At 35.4% G+C, this 24,175-nt stretch overlaps 1 protein-coding gene across 3 annotated transcripts in view; it reads left to right on the forward strand.

Moving 5' to 3' along the window:
* LOC133534446 (uncharacterized) overlaps positions 1 to 18,243 on the forward strand; it is a 46,263-nt gene extending 28,020 nt beyond the window's left edge. The window contains exons 2-8 of one of the 3 annotated variants that reach the window (XM_061873568.1): positions 10,876 to 10,998; positions 12,561 to 12,700; positions 13,071 to 13,401; positions 13,729 to 14,095; positions 14,219 to 14,393; positions 15,373 to 15,604; positions 16,328 to 18,243. In XM_061873568.1, coding sequence (XP_061729552.1) covers positions 10,876 to 10,998; positions 12,561 to 12,700; positions 13,071 to 13,401; positions 13,729 to 14,095; positions 14,219 to 14,393; positions 15,373 to 15,604; positions 16,328 to 17,235 — 2,276 coding nt within the window. In that variant the 3' untranslated portion in view covers positions 17,236 to 18,243. Of the gene's footprint in view, positions 1 to 10,861; positions 10,999 to 12,560; positions 12,701 to 13,070; positions 14,096 to 14,218; positions 14,394 to 15,372; positions 15,605 to 16,327 lie in introns of all 3 variants that reach the window. The other 2 variants (XM_061873566.1, XM_061873567.1) reach the window with 2 other exon arrangements.
* The last annotated feature ends 5,932 nt before the right edge of the window (positions 18,244 to 24,175 follow it).

Below are 24,175 nucleotides of genomic sequence, written 5' to 3' on the forward strand. Positions count from 1 at the left end.
AGATTTATGAATTTAGTTGATATAAGTATATATTGTGTACTGTGTTATGTTTTTACCATGTGTTTTAGTGTAGTATCATCATTTTCAGCCGATATTGTTTTGTAATTTTATTTGCGTATTGACAGAAAATGTACCATTTTCTGAAATATAATAAAAATTTCCTAATCTGGCGCTTTTATGACTAACACTTACTTCATTTTATACCTATATGGAGCTATTTAAATACATACTCGTATCTACAATTAAATACCTACCCTTAGCAGTAGAAAGCTGCAAAATTTCAAAATTTCCGAGGATTTATATAGGGTTAGTTTAATAGTCAGCCTGTGAAAACGTAACAGGCAAACAAATACACATATGTATTTACATTCGTATTTATCTACATTTCGTATGGATTATAGCTACCTCTATATTAGTGATGACATGTAGGTATGTTACTTTTTGTTGTTATATGAACAATACCTGATATCACATGTACTTATGTAAATAAACTATGAATTCTTATATTATTTAGTATTATTACGGTTATAAAGGTGGTATAGTCACATCACAACCATTAACCTGTGCAGCCATCTAACAATCAAGTCAAGCTAGAAATCAAACAACAAAGTTAGTTAGGGACGTAACACATTACTTAAGAATTACGTGTCTATTTGTCAGTATGTTAGATCAAAACCTTCAACTGTTGCCTAAATACAAGCTTTCCCTTAAAAATCATTTAGAAGCTAAACAATAGCTTGACCCTTGTGTGGTGTCGTAAGCTCACTAACAGCTTATTATGGGTAAGTAATATTGATTGCATTAGATGCTGTCGACTCTGCTGTTGACTAACACTTTAGTGTCAATTTATGAGAGAATGGTTCCTTTTGTAATACGGTCTGTCACCATGACTGGAGTTTGACATGTAAAACCTCTGAGATTTGTTATTCAAAATATTCAAATATTCTTTTGACATCTTCTAGAGGGTTTCAATGAATATTACTGTATGAATGAATATATTTATGGATTATATTTCGTACTAATCCCTTCTAGTTCGAAGGACACGTACGTGTTTGACACAATACAGTGTCGATTCGCTTATTTTTATAGGTCACTAGATAAGTTTTGCAATAGACAAATATGAAACAAAGGGGTGGCCTATCGCATATATTTTATAAAATTATATTTCGATAGACAATGTTTGGCCGGGAAATTTATATTAGATTCTACATATGCTTAGTTCCAATTACATTTGGTATAATAGGCTACTAGACTCATATCAAATTTGGCACAATGAATGATTGTGTCTATAGTATTTGACTTAAGGAACCAATATTTTTAGATTTCGGGTATTAAAAGTGTATGATGTCTACATATTTATAATAAAAAAATTGTTTTTTTTTTTTTTCTGAAAACGCTGTCGGCCTTGTAGCGACGTCATTGGGCTCAAAGCTAACTTCATGTCGAATCTTATACGAGTGAAATTCTGTATGAGGTTTTCGCAATGAATGATAGATAAATGTCAAATGTTGTTTTCAACTCGAATGACGTCATACCACAGATAATCTATAGACTAACATGGCTGATACGTTTTCGCCTGATTACGTAAAAGTAAACATTTAAAATATTATTGCGGTTTTCTAGGTCATAAATCATAATAAAATGTGGTACCTATTTTTTTTAATCGACAGTAATGAATAATATAAGACTGACTTTTAAAAAGGGTCAAGTGGCCTATTGGTAACCAAAATTATGCGATTGGGGCCCGTGCCGCAATAAACGTTTTTAAGCCTCGGTAAATATAAACACGATGAAGTTTAGTTTAGGTTTTTGCACGTAAGTAGTTCGTATCCCAGCGCCCATTGCATCCATTAGATCACTAGGTCGAGTCAATGTGTGCAATAATGTGTTTATAATGTTATAATGACTGTTACGTAATATATCCGTCAGCTAGAGCTCTGTAAGTGACTCCAGTTGAGATAGGTCAAGATCAGGCCGTTGACTTATACCCTACACAATAGATAGTATTATGAAGCACGTACCTATGATTTATATCTTACGTTGATATTATTAAATTATCGTCCGATTAGTAATCATGGCCCCTATTTCATATCTCAAAGTATTCAACCCAACCACCTACAAACCAACCCCCTTATATTAAATAATTGCAAAAGTGGTACCTATGATAATTAAGTTCAAAATAATAATAACATCCTGGTTTGTATGTATTCTATAGTTATGATGGTTATAAATGAACTAGGTATCTAATGAATCTAAATATCTATCACGCTACACAAATTGCGTGGGCTGTAAGCGAAAAAACTTCTTTAAGAATCAAAAAGATTCACTTAAATTTACACGCCTTATTTCTTATAAAACCGATTATTCTCAGTTCAGGTTATACAACGTTTCGTAATATTTCACGGTCAGTATAAAATGTCGTTTAAGCCAACCCCGACCAACCGGTAACTTTCCCCATGAAAACGAAAGTGACCTTTGATACGTTACGGACAGGTCTGCGAGGAACCCCTGTCGTTAATATTATTAAGTCACCGCCTTTATTGTGTACACTTGGTATCCAGTCACAGTAATTATTCATGTTTTATAAAAGTATAAAAATAATATCACCAATTTAATATAATATCGATTGTAACACATTCAAGAGCAATGAAACGGATATATTTTTTTCTAGACATTTTCATAAAATGTTATCCCAACCCAACAGCAAGACACTTGCAGAAAAAATGGGTTATCATAATAAATATTTTTCTGGATGTACCTTATAATGGCTGTTGATCAACAATTCTATGAACATACATTAAATTAAAACGTTTGTGAACATTTAAAATCCCCACTCATACATAGATATGCTTCTTGGTGAAGCGAAGTTAGTTAGCATAGCCGTCTTATACTAGATATATTGTGTCCCACATTAACGAAACCAGAATGAAATTAAGTAGTCTATCGCTGAAGTTCCCAGACTAACTCGTCTGACCATAATCCGAGTAACGGCTAGATTCAAAACGTGTTCTAAATGATAAGTGCAGGAAAACCCGTGTCAAACCTCTGCGGCATGTGAAATGCTTAGTCAGGTGAGTTTCGTTTCGACTGATGTAACAACGTTAATGCACCTGCTACGAATATAAAGACGCGACCGTTCCTCTTGTGCTAAAAATACCTTCTTACTTCAACTTCGGACGTTAGCAAAAACAGTGTCATGATTCAAATAATGGCTTCTTATTTTAATCATAGTTAGTTAGCTATATATGGATCAAAGCTTAGTCGCACAGTTTATACTTCAAACGTTAAATAGCCACAAGCCCCGAAACACAATCATCCCACATTTATCGCCAGTCGGCTATAACAGACATACTTACGGCTATAAAACAGACAAAGTCACATATTTCTCATTATTACGCCAGCCAATAAGAAACAGCAAAATATTTTTTTTTAATAAGTTGTACTTAACACATTCTTATAACGTCCTAAATAACTGCATATGACGAATTATTTAGGATGAAATAAAAACCCATTTTTACTTTCTGAATCGTACCTACACTCCTATAAGTAGGTATCTCTGGGAAAAACTGTTCATCTTGTTTTATTCCTTTCGATGCGTGTGCAAACACAAACTTTATATAATTATTAGCTATATTACTTATGTGCTTAATTAACTATAAAGCATCCAAGGCACATCTTCTAACAATTGTGTTCTTATTTTCATTAATAACTTAATCTGTATATCTGTTACATTTTGTTCCCAAAATTCTCTGGGTTTTGTGCTTATACAAAAATGACGTTTATAATTTTTTTTAACCTTTCATTGTATCATTACCGACTAAGCTAAAGTGGCCGTTAAAATACATTGTACAATGAACCTTGCCTACTTTACCTACAAAAATCCTACTACCACTGCTACCGGTTTGTAAATTTTGTAATCCGATGAAATGAAACAAAAACGAAAGCGATGTCGATAAGTCGTAACAATGTGTAATGCAAGTAATGTGCTCTGCTTATGATGTGAGATGCGCGGGCTCGGCGATTTCACGGTGATTTAGAGGCATTCAAGTGAGATTGCTGTTTCACTGCTGTCGTCGCTCGAACGAGTTAAGTGAAAAACAATTGCTTAGTAAATGTCTTAGTGATTCTTTCTTAAAATCTAATTCCATTCCATAATCACTTTGCATAAGTTTGGCACCAAACGTGCTTCGTGAACTGATATTGTTGGGTAAAGATAACTGCATTGTTTTTATAAAAAAAAAATTGTAAAGGTAATTATTAAAATAAAATTTATATAAATAATAATATCGAGATGAGTGGCGGAAGAACGGGGAGGCAAGGATACAGTAATCATGCATTGCAACAATACGGTAAAAAACTATTTAAAAAAATACGGTACCTCCCATACAATTTTTTTTTTTTTTATGACCCAATAGTGTAGAGTTTTGTTGGATAGGTCTTTCAAAACGAATATGGGTCTCTAATAAAAACATTTTTTATATTAAAGTTCATCTTTTCGGAATTAATTGTTCCAAAAGAACTAGGAAAATGTGTCCCACTCCCACCCTCTAACTTTTGAACCATGGGTCCAAAAAACTCAATTTATTAAAAAAAAAAGAAAAATACCTAGAAATAAAAACTTAATAAATAGGTACTTTCAATGAAAACTAAAGCGACCACTATCGGTTCAGTCGTTTTTGAGGGGTCTCTATTGTTTCCCATAAAGTTTTAAGTCATAATGTATTGTTTGTCCGCATTTTCGTTTGCCATAAAACAAACCTAACCTAACCTATATATAGGATAACCTAAGGAAATTCCTGAAAAGTTAACGGTTTCAGAGTTATGACTAATGATAATATGACTATCATTATATTATGAGTCAATAATTATGCCAAACAAAGGGATCCGGTTTTTGAGTCATTGCGTAAAATCTTCTCTTCTTAGTAAAACGCGCTGCAGCTCGTACTCGTACTCCCTTAATGCTAGTAATGTATATAATACTTACTAATAGCCCCCTTTTTGCCTATATTGACATAATGGTAACTACGAAATCCTACACTGAGCATGGCCCAACATGTTCTTGGCCGATTTTTTATAGATGTAATTATACCATGGACACATTTTCGCCTATGTGACTATCGATAGTATGCCGTAAGATAAAGATAAAGATAGTTTATTATTCAAGTAGGCATATTACAATGCGCTTATGAACGTCAAATAAAGCTACACCGGCTCTAACCCTACACCTCTGACCCGAGAAGATTTAAATCCCCCTTCAATTGGAGGAGGGTATCCCAATATGGAGCGGCAAGAAACTTGGCGGAACACATCTTTTCAAAACATTCCATCTTATAATTAACATGCATTAAATAAGAAAAGAATACAATTTAGATTACTATAAAATTCATGCAATTACATACAGTTGCTACTTTTCTTTATAGAAATTTTATAAAAAAAAATGTAATATCAAATGATACAAATACGTAGCTTTTTCAGAAAACGAATTCTTACAAAGGGAAAAGAAAAATAAAATTAATAAAGAAATGAGAATATACATAATATAAATCTGAGAGATTGCTACACCTACAAAAAATATTTGATGTGCTTTCTTACCTGAGCTGTGTCACCTATACAATGATTTTACATATACTCATAATACAATGATTTAATTGCTACTTGTTTTTACAGTTTCTGGTTTGGACCATGCATGTTCGTCTGTCAAGTAGTCCTCGACTCTGTAATAAGCCTTCAACATCAATGACTTTTAAGTAATTCTTAAGAGCTGGCAAGGGTAATCTTAAAGCATCGTCTTAGTGAAGGAGTCTAGATTCTTAAGAACATAAATAATACTATCATAGATGTATTGGGAAGCTACAATTAAAATATTAATTTCTTTGAAAAGTCCTCTTAATGATTCACGTGCTCTTACGTTATATATAGAACGAATGGCTCTCTTTTGTAAGACAAATATAGTCTGTATGTCAGCCGCTTTGCCCCAAACCAGAATACCATATGACATTACACTATGAAAATAACTATAATAGACAAGGCGAGCTGTCTCAACATTGGTAAAACTGATTTTGCTACTAGAGAAACCACAGTTGCCCCAATGGTCGCAGTTTTCCCAGTTGACTCTCAAATACCATGCTTCGATGTCTAAAATACATCAGTTATTATTTGTCCAATCTACGTGCTGTCCATACAATTGCACACGCTTGCCGCTCTACGCTTCGTTAGGTCGCAATATTTTCACTTTTCTTTCTACAAATAACTCTTCAACACACGATTTCATGCCAAATTGACAGATAAAGTAATTTACTTGATACAGTAAAGTTGTCAGTTCGTTCTATATTATTTTATTGTACTATGCTCGTTATATATAATTTTATTGTACCTACTATAGGGCTACAAAAATGATTGATACTTATATTTTTCTAATGTGAGCCGTTGTCACTTTACTGTGTGTCGCGTTTAGTAGGATAGGGATCAAACATTGAACTATTATTACTACATTCGTCCATTCGTCGTTCGTACGTCCGGTCTGGCCTAGTGGGCCGATCCGGGTCTTCGGGAATGACACAATCTATACATTAATGGATTATCTGTTGCAAGGGCCCGGTTCAAAATGTCCAAGTAAAGTTCTGAATGCTACTTGGCACTTATCTGACGAATAAAGTCATCGTTGGCGTTTCACAATCTTCAAATAAGCTTAACTGGTAGATAAAGTGGTAAGTTTTGCAGGAAGTTTTATTTGACAGTTAATTAGCTATCCAATACTTGGACATTGTGAAACAGTCTCAGTGTCAATTGTTCTATTCCGTCTATTTTCCTCCGTGTCAATGTAATAACGTTAGCAGGTCCATTTAATTTAGAGATTTTGTGTTTGAGATTTTGTGTTAGACCCGTTCGTTGAACCGATGTTAAATAAGGTAAACAATCGTATGTCACGAATGTGGTCAGCCGGATGTTTGGGAGAAAGCCCGGGCTACTTGCGGACGGTAGCGTCGGCAGCGTGAGGCAATCGCTCAGCAAAATGGCTGCTGACCTTTTTTGGCTAAGATTGAATGACCATGTTTATAAATGAAAATATTGCACCTGATCAGTAAATTTTAATAAATTAGTAGTGAGCTGTTCTTAAGATGATTTTAAGATATACATATAAAATATTTTGAAACTATAACCAACTATATAAGCAACGACGGCATATTTTAAATTGCTTTCATTTGGTTTAAAAAAAAATCTCTATTATTATTGTATTTAACCCATCTGCGTGTTGTAACGCCAACAGTTCTATGACGCACCGGCTGATTCATATTTAATTTGTTTATATCAACGGACCGACAGCGTAAGCTTAGAGGCTTTCGAGTTGACACACAAGAGGATGACCCCTTCGGTAACGGAACACTAAAAACAGTGTTTGCAACTTCAATAAAAGTATTGAATATTTGAAGTATTTAATTAGGACTGGCTGTTATTACGGTCTAGGATGAAAATGTACATTAGACAAAGTAAGTACTAAATTATGTTAATTAAATGATATATATTAAAAAAAAAACTAGAACTGTCAAGTCACCCCTAAACACCCCTTTCTAATTACCTTTATCATTATCATCAAAGCTCGTATAGACAAAGAAGGTGTTTAAGCATTTCTTAATGAGTTACCTATATTACATAAAGTATGAATCGATTACCAAAACCCAAACAATGTTCTAAACGGTGCTCAGTGCAGAAATCCCCCATTGTTTGCGCGAAATATTCATAAATATTTAAATGAAATGCCGATTCCATGGCTCTTAGAATTGTCTGTTAAAACTCGGTCATGTAAAATGTATATGTCACATGTGATTGGAGAACTTTGAGGTCAATGGATAATGGATATTTAAATTTTCGTGGTATGGCATGGCCCCGAGCAGGAGTCGCGGAGTCCCTTCGACACCAGTAAGACGAAAGTCTGGGCGTTTTCCGCTAAAAAACATTTGTCACAGCGCGGCGCCTAAGTTACAGGGCATTCCCCTTACCATCGCTAAAAGTATCGGGATACTTGATGAAGTCCAGTGTCAAAGTCGTCTGGAACACACAGCCAAACTGGCCTCCAAGAATCTTGGGGTGCTTAAAAGAGCCAAACAGTACTTCTATAGTTGTGCTGTTCTCGAGAACGTTCCCCATAGTAAACGGAGATCGTTCTCGAGAACGGCACAACTATGAGTACTTCACACCGGGTCACCGGGTTTTTATATAAAGCGCAGGTTCGACTTCATATGGAGTACTGTTCTCATCACTGGTCTGGCGCTCCACAATACCAGCTCCTTTCCCTTGACTCCATCCAACGACGGGCAGTCCGTATTGTCGGCGATCCGGAACTTACTGACGGCTTAGAACCTTTGAGTCTTCGGAGAAACGTTGGCTCTCTTACAATGGCGAATGCTCCGAAGAACTTTTTAATTGGTGCCATCGTCTCATTTTTATCGCCGCACTTCCCGCCAAAGGAGCAAAGCTTATCCTCGCTTCTTAAATACATGGCACACCAAGAATAAGCGGGCAACTCGTTCGTTTCTTCCTACAACGTGCAGAATGTGGATCCTGAGGTATTTCCTTTGCGCTACGACATGGGATTCTTCAAGAAGCGGGTATTTAGGGTTCTCAAGGCTCGGCAACGCTTGAGTGGCTCCTGTGATGTTGCTTATGTCCATGGGCGACGATGACTGCTTCACACCAGGCGGCTCGTCTGCTCGTTTGCTGACTATCATATAAATAAATAAATCAATAAGTAAATATAGAAATTAGAATTATGTATGTCTAGATTTAGGGAAATATTCATATATTCTTTTTGTTTTGTTGTGCAGTTACTTTAATCATTTCTAGTGAAACCTGTCGACGCGTTGAGTAACCGTCGTAAAATTTAGATTACTTATGTGCAGAAATATCACGTAGAGTTATATCATCTTTACAATCATGGTAATTTGCAACTAAGTATGGTTTTCGCTACGAACGTGCGTCGAGATGTGCCATAGGATAAATGACAGCTAAGCCACTCGACAAAATAAACGCAACATTTGACGGCTACCCTGTTACGATGTCGTTATAATATCGACTATTCTGTTACATAAAGTGATGGGTGTAGAATATTATTAGGCCAAAATCAGCTATTGGTCAAAACAATGAAGAAAGCAAAACCTGGTACGAATATCTTCTGCAAACATTAACAGAATTAATAGTATACTACTAAAAAGGCCGGGAAATAGGTAGTTGCCGGCCGAGTGTGACATACCTAGGGCTGAGCGAAGCGACAATATAATTTCATAAGGTTTTTCAGATTCTGTCTGTTATTTACTTATAACTTACTACATTACTTACCTAAACTTTGTTAATAATTAGATCCGGATTTTACTGTTGGGTAAGAAATATGGTGCAATACATCAGAGTCGAAAGCGGCATACGGGTGAATGGGTGGGACGAAGGGGCGGAGAGAGGATATGCTAAATCATCCTCATGCAGTGTATTCATTATTCGGATCAGTCAACTGATTTTAAATCAAATGGACTAGTTATTGTGTTTAGCTTAAAAACAATATTACAATTAAATGACTGCTAATAGAAAACTAGAATTTCAAAATTCGTGTAAAAATGGGCGTTATTAGGTGCAACAGAATTCTCTATCGTCCGTTTTATAGTACAGACTTAGACTGTTACAGAATATTACTTTAAGATCCCATTTTAAATTTCTAATGAACCAACTAATTTTCCCCTTTTATACTAAATTTATTTTAAGGGAACATTCACAATAGTATTGTGCAGTTAGGCATGGTTTAAGTGCCTTACAATATATGTACATACATACATGGTAAGTAAGAGTTAGATGGAGTTGCAATTATTTCAGTGATGCACAGGATGTAGGTGTACTCGACGGCGGAAATGCCTCTTACTTTTAAACTTTATTACTTAGTATGTTGTATTTATAGGCGCAGTGGCCCGCCTAACCTCACTTGAATATATATGTATTTAGACTATGACATCACTTATTCTGTCTTTGTCTCGAAAGGCAAACAAAACATTAGGCCTTGTCTCGTGGGCTGGTGAAATCTAGGTCAATCTACTGAGCCTTATATTTTATGTCCTGAACCAGCCGCTGCTGTTTCTCTATGCGTATAATTAAAGGTACTCGCATTGCTTATTCCCCCAAAACTTCCATGAAACATAGTAAATAATTTCATACAATACTATTCAATAAGTAGATGGCTATGCAGGTGGAATGCAGGTCAGTAGGATTAAATCTCAAAGGTCTCTTTTGGTGGTTGTTAGGTTAGGACCAGTTATTATCTTACCACTCAATAGCTCTTAGTAGCTGTAGGTACTAGCTGTAACCCTTATTAACTAGGCAATATTAACTTAAATACCCGTATAGTTAAATGCTGCAACGTATATTGCAAATTAAGGGTTTTATTCTACTGTCTTCATTTTAGTCTTCACAATTATATTATTTTTCCAATGCAGGTAACACAAAGGCTTGTGTTTGTATGTATTTTTCAATAAAATATAAAGACTCGAATGGTACCATTTTCTTTTTACATTTTGAACCTTAAAAATAAATAAAAAAATTTAGACTCCAAAGTCTTGTATATTTTTATAATCTCAATATGACTTTTTTTATAATAGATAGCTCATGTTGACAAAATTTAGATAAATGGATAGAAATCCATTTATTTAAATTTTGTTATAATATTCAACATGTATCAAGTACCCAATTGACATGCGTAGAAACTTTCATCACTACCTGATGACTTCATCAAAGAGGCTGCCTCGATTTTCTTACAAAATATAAATTGTAAACCCCTTAACTAGTTACTATATTTTAGTTAACTTCTATCTGTTTTATATATTTTTAGTTATTTATTTTCAGATTTTGCGCAGCCAACATGCGTTCTAGAATCCGACTTCGGTTTCAAAATCAACTGTGCATTCAAGAAATCTGGTCTCTTCAGAGTGAGGAATCTTGGCGGAGTAAAGGCGCACGCTAGTATAGGTAAATATTTTACATAAAATAATCTAACATGACAAATTTATTGGACTTTAATAGCCAAGAGGAATATTACATCCATTTTTGAATGGACTTTTCATCGCGTACAATTGCGAACAGTACAATGGCAAAGACAAATTTTACATGTTCTTGACCTTGCCTTTAGAAAACACTCTGCACGTTGTGCAGTCGATATAGTACGTTACCTCTGAGTAGAACTCGTTACCAATGCATATTTGATGTGTTTGCACCTTTCTTTAACAGTCTGAATGCAACATTAAGCTTTACAAGTGTTGATTTAGAGATGAGTTTAGCTCTGCTTGGAATCGAAACTGATTTCTGGTGTTTCTGCGAGTGTAAAGAAGTATCTGTTTGTATTCCACTAGAAAAAGCGATGACCCGTTGACATATAGTTAGAGATGCAATTTTTTGAACTTTGTTTGTAGTAGTACTTTGTAGTACTGAAGTGCATGACCAATTTCAATTTTTATGGCGCCCTAGCGAATAACAGAACAGAAAATAATAACTTAACAACCCATGTTTCTAATACTTATATATTGGGAAATACAGTTGCCATTAACAATTTTGCGGTTTAGGATTTATGAACTTAATATATAATTTTTAACTAAATGCTCATGTACATATTTGATTGAAGCCTTTTTATGATTATTGTGAGTTTCTAGTAGTGAGCGAACTACGGACAACTGGAGTAGGTTTTTCCAATATGTAATAAGTATATAAGATATTATAAATATTATATGTTCTCAAGCCACGTGAATCAATCTGCATTCAATATCAGATAATATCTGAAAATCTCAATTACCTATTTGTTATTTTAGGCATTTCTTAAAAACTATTGCATTTTAAACCGTTAAACTCAAACAAATTTCATTACTCACGGCGAGAGACTAATATCGCATGTTCTTCATGCTTGATATAAATATTAGTATGTACAGGTACAGGTACTTACAAGAAGGGTATTATTAAGTAGCTAGCAATTTGAATTATATGTATCAAGGTTACAGCGTATCTTGCAGCATCTTATATCAAATACCTTCCTCTTATTATAAGGTGTAGTTTCTAGCACGTAAAGTCGTTCAAGGGGAAAATTGATATCTTGCAATGTTAAAGAATATAATCCGTATCACTTTCAAAGTACCTGGTTAAATATACCCAAATACCCTTTTACTGGTATATTGTAACAAGGTACTCGGTGAGCTTTTTAAAGCAATTGCATGAGTTGATTTCTTTATTTACGACTTCGTATAAAAAGGCAAGACTAGGTACTTGATTTACTGCGTAGATCACAAGAAGTTCCTGATATAAAGTGATGAACTTAACTATTTTCTAAAACACCAATACGATTTGCTACTACGACTATGATTTGTAAGGAAAATGTATTATGATTCCGTGTTCATATAAAAATGTTGCTATTTAATGCATTATTAAGAATTTGTGTGCGACTAACTTTAAAAACTGCTTTTGAGTGTTAAAATTATGCGACTGAAATTGTCCATATACAACTTATCATTGCAACTGAATGTATAATGAACCTCGTCAAATTCCAGGCTTCAGCCTGGGCGACGAGCTTGGTTTCGAGCAGTCCCTCACCAACTTGGACCCGAGCCGGCGGCGCTCAGTTAGCGTGAAGAACGGAGCGCCCCCAAACCTCGTCACTGATACAGCCAGACAAGTTGGAAAGCAAGAGGTAACAAAATAATAAAAAGTTCAGGAAATGTAACTTAGGATTTTTTCGTACGGAGGATGTACATTTTGGAAGTAGGTTAAAATGTATTCTATGCTACGTGAGCCATACCTACAAACAAATGTACTGCCACATGATGTTCGTACATCAAAATCGTCTTAGTAGGTTTGATCCTATGAATAAAAATACAAATTCCAAAACCCACACGTAATAAGAATAAAAATGTACATACACGACATGTATTATATATAACATCTACTGTAAAATCATAACCTTTCCTTTTGTCTTTGCCTCAAACTAGTAAAAATCCTATTGTTGTTTTTTTTTCAATTTAGAACGAATTTTACTAAAATCTGTCGGTAAAATCTTTCAGAAACGTGGAAAACAAAATAGAATTATGATGCGGCCACCTGCACCACCCGGCCGTCCGAGCCAATCGGCAATGGACAAACTAACGAGTCTGCACCGCCGGGCATCCAGTACCATGCGGCCTATCATCGTGTCAGGGCCCACCATCGAAGCGCCAACTAAACTGACCAGAGTCAACCCCACCGTTACTATGGCTAAACCACTTCCCATGGGCGTACCACCATTTAAGCCATTACCGCCGAAAGACGAAAATATGAGCGTTCTCCCGATTGCAGTAACCAAAGTCTACACTCCTCTGCAAGTCCCGCAAGCTAAAGCCGGAGTGCCTTATCCAAGTGAGAACTACCCACACGTATCACACGAACAAGTATCCAAAATGGTATCACAGATGACTGCAACACATATGGCTCAGCCACTCTACAGAATCACACCGACTCCTATTATAGTCAACACTCCAAAACTATACTCCGTACCGACTACACTGAACCCATTTATTCCCATGCCCATAGCAGCTCCGCCTACCCAGGCCGCTATGACGATCATACCTGCACCAGTCTTAAAGAACTCTATTAAAGTTGTTCCATTTTCAAAAGCACCTACTTTCTCTTTCAATCAAAACACTCAATCTTTCCACCAAACCAATCCTATTTCTAACTTTGTAGACCCTGCTCCTCAACAAATCCAAGATCTGGCGAGTTATCCTGTGTACAACACAAAGAAAGTCGATGACTATAACTCTATAACCGGTTATGGTGATGAAGTAACCCTAAAGTTTAACAAGGAAGACATAAATGCGAAGATAGTTGAGATAGCCAAAGCCGGTAACATATCAATGGAGGCGGTGGAGGCGGCGATAGCATTACGCCAGCAGCAGTTGTTGAACAAGTACGCGAATGTACCTTTGCCGACGACAACGACGACATCCACGACGACTACGACAACGACAACTGAAGCGCCAATAGTGTTTCAATCCGAACCAGAGCCAGAGCCAGAAATTGTTGTACCACAAGTTAAACAAAAACCTGCCAGGTACTTAAGTAGTTTTACTTGTTTTTTGCTGAATTAAATCTCCTTAAGTAGCTAATTTAACATGAACTATTTATTCAAAAATATGTTTCTCTACTAAACCATCTTTTCATTTCTTCTAAATAGGTTTCCCACATCGGGTAAAGTAATGAACGCCCCTAAAGAATATTACCCCATTGGTTATGAGAAGAATTTTGACGACCACTTCCAATCTAAGGTGGATCTGCCTGACACAACTTTCCACTGCGGTGACCAAAAATACTTCCCTGGTTTGTACGGTGACGAGAGCCTTGGGTGTATGGTAAGTTTTGATAATAAATTGATCTAAATATTTTGAGAATAACAACTAACTTATGATTTCCTGCATAGTTTAGTTTGTAAGAGAAAGTACGAGTAATACAAATGGCCAAACTGGAATGTTTCATGATCACAGATCGTCAGATAACTACAATCAGAGAAGTGCATCACATTGACGACTTTTTGCTCAAACGTTCCAATTTAAACTTTGATATTCATTTGTGATGTCAGAGAACCACGTTTTATATAAAAAAAATACGAGCTTTTATTTCATTTCACATTGTACAAGCATGTTGGACAACTGACGTAATTGAATTGAGATGTGTATACCCTCATTTATTTTAAATAACATCTGAAATGTAATTTTAATACCCGTGGAACAAAGGCTATTATGCACGTAGGGTGAGTTCATTTGTTTCTGCACACGAATTAACGTTCCCAATTATCTCTAAAACGGGTCGATCGATTTAGTTAAAATTTTCTGTTGTGACATAACAGCAATTCAAGGGTTTTCTTTATTAAACTTTAGATTTATGTTTAAATAAGGTTGAGTTACTTGTCAAATACAGCACCGACCGAATACCGAAACGAAATACAATGTTTACACAATGTAATATGAGTAATAAGCTTTCAGACAATTATTATAGGTATTTAAATATGATTTTATATAGCAATAGAACTTAAAGTACAACAACTACTGTGTAAATAATTAAGAGCTTTTTAATTTCACGACACCGACTGCAAGTATACAGTACAATACCATAAACTATTAATTATTATAAGTAATATCAAAATCGTATACGTTTAAGGGACTGAATATATTTTTCCTTTCAGTCTTTTGAATTTTTATTTAAATGTAAAAGATAAGCTTCAAGTTAACGATCATAAAAAATATATATTGCAATTTAACTTTTTCAGATTCATAATTAAGCATTAAATATTGAATTTTGCTTGAGAAAAAACAGATTCCATCTCAATTTCAGGTATTCCATGTGTGCGCCCTCACAGACGACGGTCTAGTCATGAAGTCCTTCCTATGCCCTGAGTCGACCCTCTTCGACCAGACCATCTTGAAGTGCAACTGGTGGTTCTACGTGGACTGCCCGAGCACCCGCCGCCTCTACGATACTAACATCCCTGTTTCGAAAAGCTACCAGCTCATGAAAGCACTCACTTTCTTCTCTAGCTATAAGAAAGAGATGCAAGAAGAAAACAGTAAGTATCAATCACTTACTTACTTACTCCGTTGGCTCAGCGACCCAAAATGAAACTTGGCCTCCGACACAAGACAGCGCCACTTTTCTCGGTCCTGTGCGACCTCTCGCCAATTGTTGACTCGAAGCCCGCGCAGATCCGCCTCCATCATGTCGCTCCAGCGATACCTAGGGCGTCCGACAGGACGTCCTCCTGCTAGGCGACCCAGGTACGCTCTTTTTACGTTCCGATCTTCGTCCATTCTCTCAAGGTGGCCCAACCAACGGAGTCTGTGAGGAACGAAGACCGGATGGAAGTTGGACAGTCCTTAAGAACCGTGAGATTGAAGACCTAGTGGCTGAACCTAACATCATGGGTAAGTATCAATCAGATCCTTTTAATTCGACATAGGCAAAGAACCTGGTCAATTAGCTTGTAAGAAAATACGGTCGAGTTTAGTATCAAATAAATGAGCTTCATTTACCCTTTTACGAAATTTTATTTATGCTTTTAAAATTAATTTCGTATTAAGCAGAAACGTCTCCAAACGACAGCACAACGCTCAGAAATAAAGGAAAAGTGAAAAAACTCACTTACTCGAGGCTCTTACTTGCGACTATGGGATACCAACCCGCCGCCCTACCAACTAAGCTACCGAGATTTACCCGTTGACAGCGAATATTTCCATCATATCCTTCACATAACCCTAACATTTGTTCTTAAATTTTTTTATTTACGTTACAGGTCACTCAACCAATCCTGAAGACGTAGAGGGCGTTAAAGAAGCAATAACTATTTTAGAGAATCAGAATCATAATCAAAATGCACAAATAGAGGCTGGAAATAATCCTAACGCTATACAAATTATAACTCCACAGCCTTTTGTTGATGAAAGAAGTAACCATCGATCCAATAATGAAACAGCTCCAGTTTACAGAGGAACACGAAACTATAAGCCATCAAATAACACTAATGGCCCTAGAATAAATAAACCTCGATCACCAATTAATAGACAATCAAACGAACAAACCAGCTCAGAATTCCGATTAGTTACCGTTAATGCCGATATAAATGTTAACAGAAATGATACTTCAGCAGAAAACGTTAAAATCACTTCTTCCGAATCTACTGAGAGAAAGTATAAAAGAAAAATGTCTCTAAGAAGAAGTAGTTCAACAACAGTTAAACCTTTTACATCGCCTACTACAATTACTCCTACCACGATTAAGCCTGTTAAAAGTACACCGTCCATAGAAATAGTTAAACAAGAAATTAAAACTGTGGAGGAATTAAATACCACTGGTGTCAGACAGGAGAAACTGACAGATGAAGTTGAAACTTTAGATAAAATAGATTCTACTATTTTAAGAGAGGCTGAAAATTCACCGCCTGTCAAAAGATTTTACAGATCTAGCATAGAAAGAACTAGCGCAGAAAAGATAAATACAGAAATGGCAATGGTTAATAACGAAAAAGTTCAAATTGTCAGACCAACGTCCGTCGCAAGACTTGTAGGCGAATATCCTACTCAGTCAGCCACTATCCAAAAATTAGACGAGGCGATCTTAGGACAATCAAACAGAAGAATGAAGAAAGAAACGGTCACAATTGTGACCCCGGAGAAACATTTCAGAAGTAAAGAACGGACGTAGTATACATGGAAATTTAGTCAATAACTAATTTAAGTGTCATATAAATGTTGTTATTTATTTATTTCACTTCGAATGCATTAGTGTTAGTGGTGAAGCCAATGTTGACAACTTATGTTGTTCAGTCACCGTCAGAAATATGCACAAATTAGAACCTAATGTAACTTTTTCGATTTATTCATTTCGAGTGATGTTCGGAAGTAAGTATTTGCTGGCTGAGGATTCGTTTTAAACAGACTACCTTGGGTATCCACGTTTAATAAATCGAGTTCAGCAAGTAGCTTCTAGCCGAGTCAAATATAGTGCTTTTCTCAAAAATGGTGCAAGAAATATAAATATAATAGAAACAGTTTACACAATCAACGTTCTTACGTATATATTTTCACAGAAAACTAAAAGCAATTGAAAAGATTTGCTTTGCCGCCTTTCAATTTTTGTTTATTCAAAAATAGAAATGTATTTTGTTGCCGAAAATAAACCAACCTACTTGAAACAGTTAAATTAGTCGCGGTACCAACCAGGGATCGGAACCGGGTTCCAAAAAACATTTGATATCGGTCTTAAACCACCAACATTAAAATACTGTACTGTACTGATTATCTCTTTGGCTGTTTAATGGACCTATGCCTTCATTTTTAATATGGTCATTTCAACTTTTAAAAAGTTTGGAAATCGACAAATAAGTCCTAAAATCGAGACTGCAATGTTTTTAACTTTTTAATTTTTGATTGACCATAAACTACGCACTTCGCGACCTATTTTTTAACCGGGTAAAACGACTTTGGCGAAATTTGGATTTTTGAGAAAAATATATATGATTACTGATTTAACTGTCATTGCTGTAGCTGTTACTGTTGTTTTTATGTTAGCTGCAAATACAAGCAAGTTTGTGCATACTTTCTTTGGGTGACATAGCGTATTGCTCAATTTATACGTTAGATTAGTTAGACAAGGATTCAGTCAAGTGATATTATGGTGTATGTTTTAGTATAGAATAAACATGTTTCCTGATTTACGTCTGTCATTTTATATCAAGACTAAAATGTATATAGTGATATACACGAAAGTTGTACCAAGATGGCATTTGCAATGAAAAAGTGTGGCAATGTCATCATTATTGACTGACATATGACATAATTCTATGAAAATATGACGTTTATAATGATAATTATACTCCCTCGCATTGTTCAGTTCAAATAGGTGCAAAGTTAGCTTAGACGGACACTTAATCTATTCTTACCAAGCATAATAAGCAGGTGTGAAATTCTAAAACTCGTTCAATTATTTACCTGCCGTATTTTTGCGCTAAAAAGGTTGTCACGCCTCACGCCCAAGAAAATTGATAAAATCAGGAGAAATAATTCGTGTAGTTTTGTGAATAGGTACAGTTATACCTTGTGGTGTCCAGATGAACATACTAAAAGTCCTCGAGGGTGGAGCGTGTGCTGAGGCTATACGAGGGGTTGAAGGCACCTTTTTCAGTTTTTGCTCATACATATCTCGAATATCTGTACAAATAGTATTATAATATCAGACAAACTTCAGACAAAAATTTCTTCAAAAAATTTCCTACAAATTTGGTCATTTTGTTTTTACTCTACGATCAATACTTAAGGAGGGTGTTTAAGTTAACAAAAAATAGGCGATTTAAGCTTAGATGACGTTTTTTTCGTATTTGTTCATGGACTATGTTTGTCCAATTAGTTTTTTTATTTTTATTGCGGAGCCATAAAGGGTTTCTCATGGTCTATAGCTCACAGAGCCATTACCACAAGTAACTACCTAAAAAACAAATAGACATTTTCCACGTAAGATGGGTCAAACTCAAAATGTTTACCATAGTGAACATATTCACGTCTTTCCTGTAGACATACCCAAAAGTTTTGAGTTTGACCCAGATGAGTAATAATGAAAGATTAGTTTTATTTTCCGTATGACAAATGATTTTGATGGCCTACATAAAATAGTGAAATACAAAAAAAAAACACATCATTTATAGAACATATTATAATTCATGGCAATTTTGGTGTTCATGACATTATGGCATTTACATCGAAATGGAATATTTGAAATATTAATTTGATACTGACACATGATAATCGAAAAGATATACCGCGATGATTAATAAGGTAATCCACAGTCGGGACAGACCGGTAAATAAGGGCAACTGCATGTTTTTTTGGCCAGCGGAGAGCAGACAATACACACGACTACTCCGATCGTGAACAGCGACCACCAAGCTGGAGAATTGCGGAAGCAGCGGGAACATAGGATCTGCCTAATACCGCCTGAAATAAAATTTGTCAAAATAAGACACTGCATAAAATAATCGGTTATGTTTTTAAATTACCTACTTCCACAGTTCCACTATTAAGATTGTATATTGCTATACTTCAAACATTTTTATAGAGTATACAGTCAGCATCACTAGTAGCGTTGAAATAACGCACCGAAAGTTCAGGTTGATACACGAAAGCTGGCACGAATGGAATGAACGAAACTTTCATTGTACGAGTATGAGTGACTCCTGAGGGACGAGTATGAGGGACCAGGAACCACATTCGACGTGTTGCCTCTCTATGATACTTGTAAATTCGTACGTAAGTGTAACAGGGAGGCAGCACGTCGAATGTGGTTTGCTGTAGGCTCTCTGGTATAGGTATACGGTCAGAGCCACCATTTTATTACTTGTAGTTAATGTGATACAAAGATACCTACATAAATAATTTTCATTCGCTCATTCATTCCATTCGTGCTCGACATCGACATTCGATTATGTATCGACATCGAATAAGTACTTTTCCAAAGGGAATAGATAGATACTGTCCAGATACATATCTCGACAGTATCTCAAATGTAGGTGGTCCAAAAATAAGTCAACATTTGAATCGGCCGTTATGTTTGTTTTAGTGGGAGTGGAAAATGCAGGGTATGTCAAAAGAAAGAATAGCCATTGGGGATTTAATAGCAGATCATGCTTTTTTGAAGGCAATGTTATATAGATTATAACATTTTCTGCTATGGGCCACCGTTTACGAGTTACTTACGAAAAATTAAAAAACAGGACCTTTAAGAGCCCCCCCTACCCTTTAGCACCGCTCGCATCTAACAGTATTTCCAGTATGTTGTGTAAGTCACTTTTATCTACAACTATGCCAAAATTCGCTAATACACTAATTATTTCCCCTGAATGGCAATTTTTGGGCTTCGTTTGGTGAGCTACTCTACTAACCGACCTACTTGGTATCAAGAGGAAGGGGTAACTTGTCACCCCCTCCAATGATGCTATTTCAGCAGTTTGGACAATAATCGCCGGAAACCTCACGACCCAGATTTATCTCCAATACATTTTTACTGTTGGGGATATTCTAAAAGTAATTTTTTTGTCAGCCTAAGCTCCATCGAGGAATTAAAAAAAATACGGGCCAATACAAGAAATCAAATATCCCAACTCAAAGCTTGCCAATTAAGTCTGCAAGCCATACAAAAAATATATATATTAAAGGATAAATTGAAAAATCTACCGCACCGCAAGACACGAACTTCCGAGACGTTGCAAGTTCGAGTCTTGCCGGAAGCGGGGATTGTTTTCTATTTTTCCTTTAATTTAAACATTCAAAGTTTACTATTCTCTAAATTCGGAATAATTTCAGCAGAGGGTATAAACGGTTTGACGGGGAAGATGAAATAGATATAGACCTATTTAACGTAAATTGTTGTCTGAATCTAATTTAACGTGAATTTATTTCTCCATTTCTTAAGTGAAACGTATAATTTCGTACATAAAAAGAACATTGAACGAGGGGCATACAATATAAAAACATTACAGCACTAGTCAGCAGTGCCACCGTTATATAATCTGCAGCAGTCAGCATGGCTTTCAGGTTAATCATTCATGCCATTCTTCGCTTCAGCTGTTCAGCGGATACAAATCTGCAACAAGAAAGAATCAAGGTTATATGTGTTGACAAACTATTTTCACACACGCACATAATTTTATATTCGTAATAGAGGCATGGTCCGTCTAAGTTTTATAAGTTTATTTCGTTAGATAGTTAAATATATGTGAACAATGTGTTTTCACATTTTCAGGTACTCAATCATCACAAAGAAAACTGCCTGGATCTGTCTCTCGTCATTCTGGCTTTAACCTCTATCATTTTATCGTGTTATGTTTCATGTACTTTCTAATGGCTAAATATTTCGTCTTGTTTTAGGTTCTTTACTAGGGCGAACTAGGTAATAGAAAACTAAATTACTACTTATTGATTAATTAAATCATCCCGATATTCCTATTAGCAAAATAGCTCGATAATAGCAGCTTCATTGTTACGTTGAGTAAGTAAGTAATATTTTAAAACAGTACAACTTCTATAAGTTTTCACACGTCGAGTTAAATAAATTGACTAGAAGAATATTTTTGCCCTATTGGGCAAGTGTATTTGTTTGGTAACGAAATGTAAACAAACTACAATAAGGTCTGCGGTGGCAGCATGGTTCCATTTTTATCACTTGTCACTATACCCGTCACTTTCGCGCTTACATACTTGTTAGAACGTGACAGCCATGGTGACAAATGATAAAGAGCCGACCATCTTAGCCCTACTGGTATTTGATTAAATACCTTATTGTGGTTTGCTTACATTTTGTTATATGGCACCTAAAGAAATACACTACATATAAGCTAACTCTGTACCAAATTGGCAACGGAAAAGTGTCACAGCAACACCATAAACGTCATATTGTCATAAAAAACATAGAAATAGGATAGTATAGAACGACTGTCAAACTTCGAAAGTGTGACCAAAAATGAAATGCAAGTGTGTGCGTAAATTGTCTATGTGCGCACAAAAATAGTGATGTCATGTTACAACATATTAATAATCTATCGATGTTTAACTGCTTTATCGACTACTTTTTCAAATGTGTTTGAAAATGTTGAAAATTATAAAGTTGAAGTTGTTTGAAAATGTGTTCGCAAAGAGTTGACTTACTAAAGAAAATTTGAATTTCGCGCCTTATCCTGCTGACAAGTTGGGTTGGGTGTGTATACGCTGTGTACAAGTATACGCTGTCTTGTGTTTCCTTGTGTTGGCGGCAAAGCCGTGGAAAAGTGGTTAAAATGTAAGTACTGTGTTGGAAAGTGAAGTTTAAATTTATCGCTAAACATGTGCACCTTCAAAAAAGGTATTATAACAATCGTTATTATTTTAAGTCAGTTATAAAGGTAATATCTTAATGATATCTTGTGAACAACTAATTCCATACCTACTAATATACCGACAAGTTATCGATGCAGACATATGAACATTTTGTCAAGCCCTAGCGTAAAGTAACAGTTTAGGTTTTTACACAAAATATTCTAAATTATTGACTAATATGATGAAATATTAACACACAATTGAAGAAAAACTTATTATGAACTGTATAAATTGGTTTTTTACACTTTTTATGCTGTCAATTTGATAAAATATCGTTACGAAAATTTCGCTAGGAATATCATAATTACCTGTGAAATTAGTATTTTCCTGGGTTTTTTGGCCCTGAAACACTACAACCCGGCACACAACATGACACCATCGTCACTAAATTACTTAATATATATTTTTCTATTTGATTCTCTTATATTTTTCACGTTAAAAAATACGGCAATATGATTTTGGCCGCCTCGGCCGCCTTCGAACTCAAAATTGGTTACGTTTTCTCATAATGTAGTCTGCCTCTTTCGCATTTATGGCTTGTTCATATACGTCATGGCTTCTCTTTCGCACACTTCATCTGTCTGTCAAGCGAAGCGACTGACATGTCTCTGATAAAAAATGAAGGCGCATATATATTTGCGCGTCTGAAGTTATTTAAGTTTAAATGTCATAAAAGTCAGTTTTTCGGGAATATCAAAGTTTCTTTAGCTCCAATGTTGTTTTTATCCAGTTAAAAATTGAACAAACTATACATGTTCAAACATATTTTTTTCATGCGATCAGCCGTTTTCAAGATAGGAAAGAACGCGCAGCGGTCAGCCAAACGTATTATGATCTATGGTGCAAGATCAGCCGATAATCTCTGTGAATAATACGTTCTATAAAGTTATAATACCTAATTAAAAGGATATTCATGGGTCATACATTGATTTAAAACAAAAGTTTCCTTTCCTGTGGACGTAAGAGGTTGCATATAAGGAATGATTTTACGACATAACTAGGTTAATATAAAAGGAGTACTGTTTTATTCGGGTTTAATCAGAAAATTAAGCTTCATACATAGCACTTAAAATTGGGTATTTCTACAAGAAAGAGGTAGATTTCAAGTACAAATAAATAATACAATAAAATGTTGTACAAGCTTTTTAAATAAAAGCTGTTCCTTTTGTTAAATGAAAGTTAGCTTGAAAAATTAAAAACCACTTCTTGACTACACTTATTGGTTTTTGATTGAGCTACATAATTTGGTATACCTACTAATGAATGATCGACGACGATGTAATATTTAATGACATCGAGCTGATCGGTCTGGACTTCACCGAGAGACCGGAGGTGGCCATAGGGACTCTGTGATAAAATGACGCAATTTCATTGAGTTTGGGGTCGTTAGAATCGTCTAGATAAGTAGTAGATGTCTTTGAAGGAAAAGTACAGTCGGCGATATAAAATTATATCATTTTCATTTCTTTTAATCATATGGAGATCTACTCGCACCACATATCTCAACTCAATAATCGTTCTCGTATATAACTCCCGTAAGTACTTAATACTTACATGGACACAAGCTGATAATTATTGTTCATAGAGCAGACACATTTTGTTTTAAAATCTGCGTATGATCAGTAGATGATGTTTTAATCACTTTATATAAGGTATTATATATCGATATCAAAGAGAATTTGAAATATAGGTGGATTGTCAAAGAAAACTTTGTAGCCACAGTAAATTTGATGCCATCTTTT

This window comes from Cydia pomonella, chromosome 2, assembly GCF_033807575.1.
Source record: "Cydia pomonella isolate Wapato2018A chromosome 2, ilCydPomo1, whole genome shotgun sequence".
Lineage (NCBI taxonomy): Eukaryota > Metazoa > Arthropoda > Insecta > Lepidoptera > Tortricidae > Cydia > Cydia pomonella.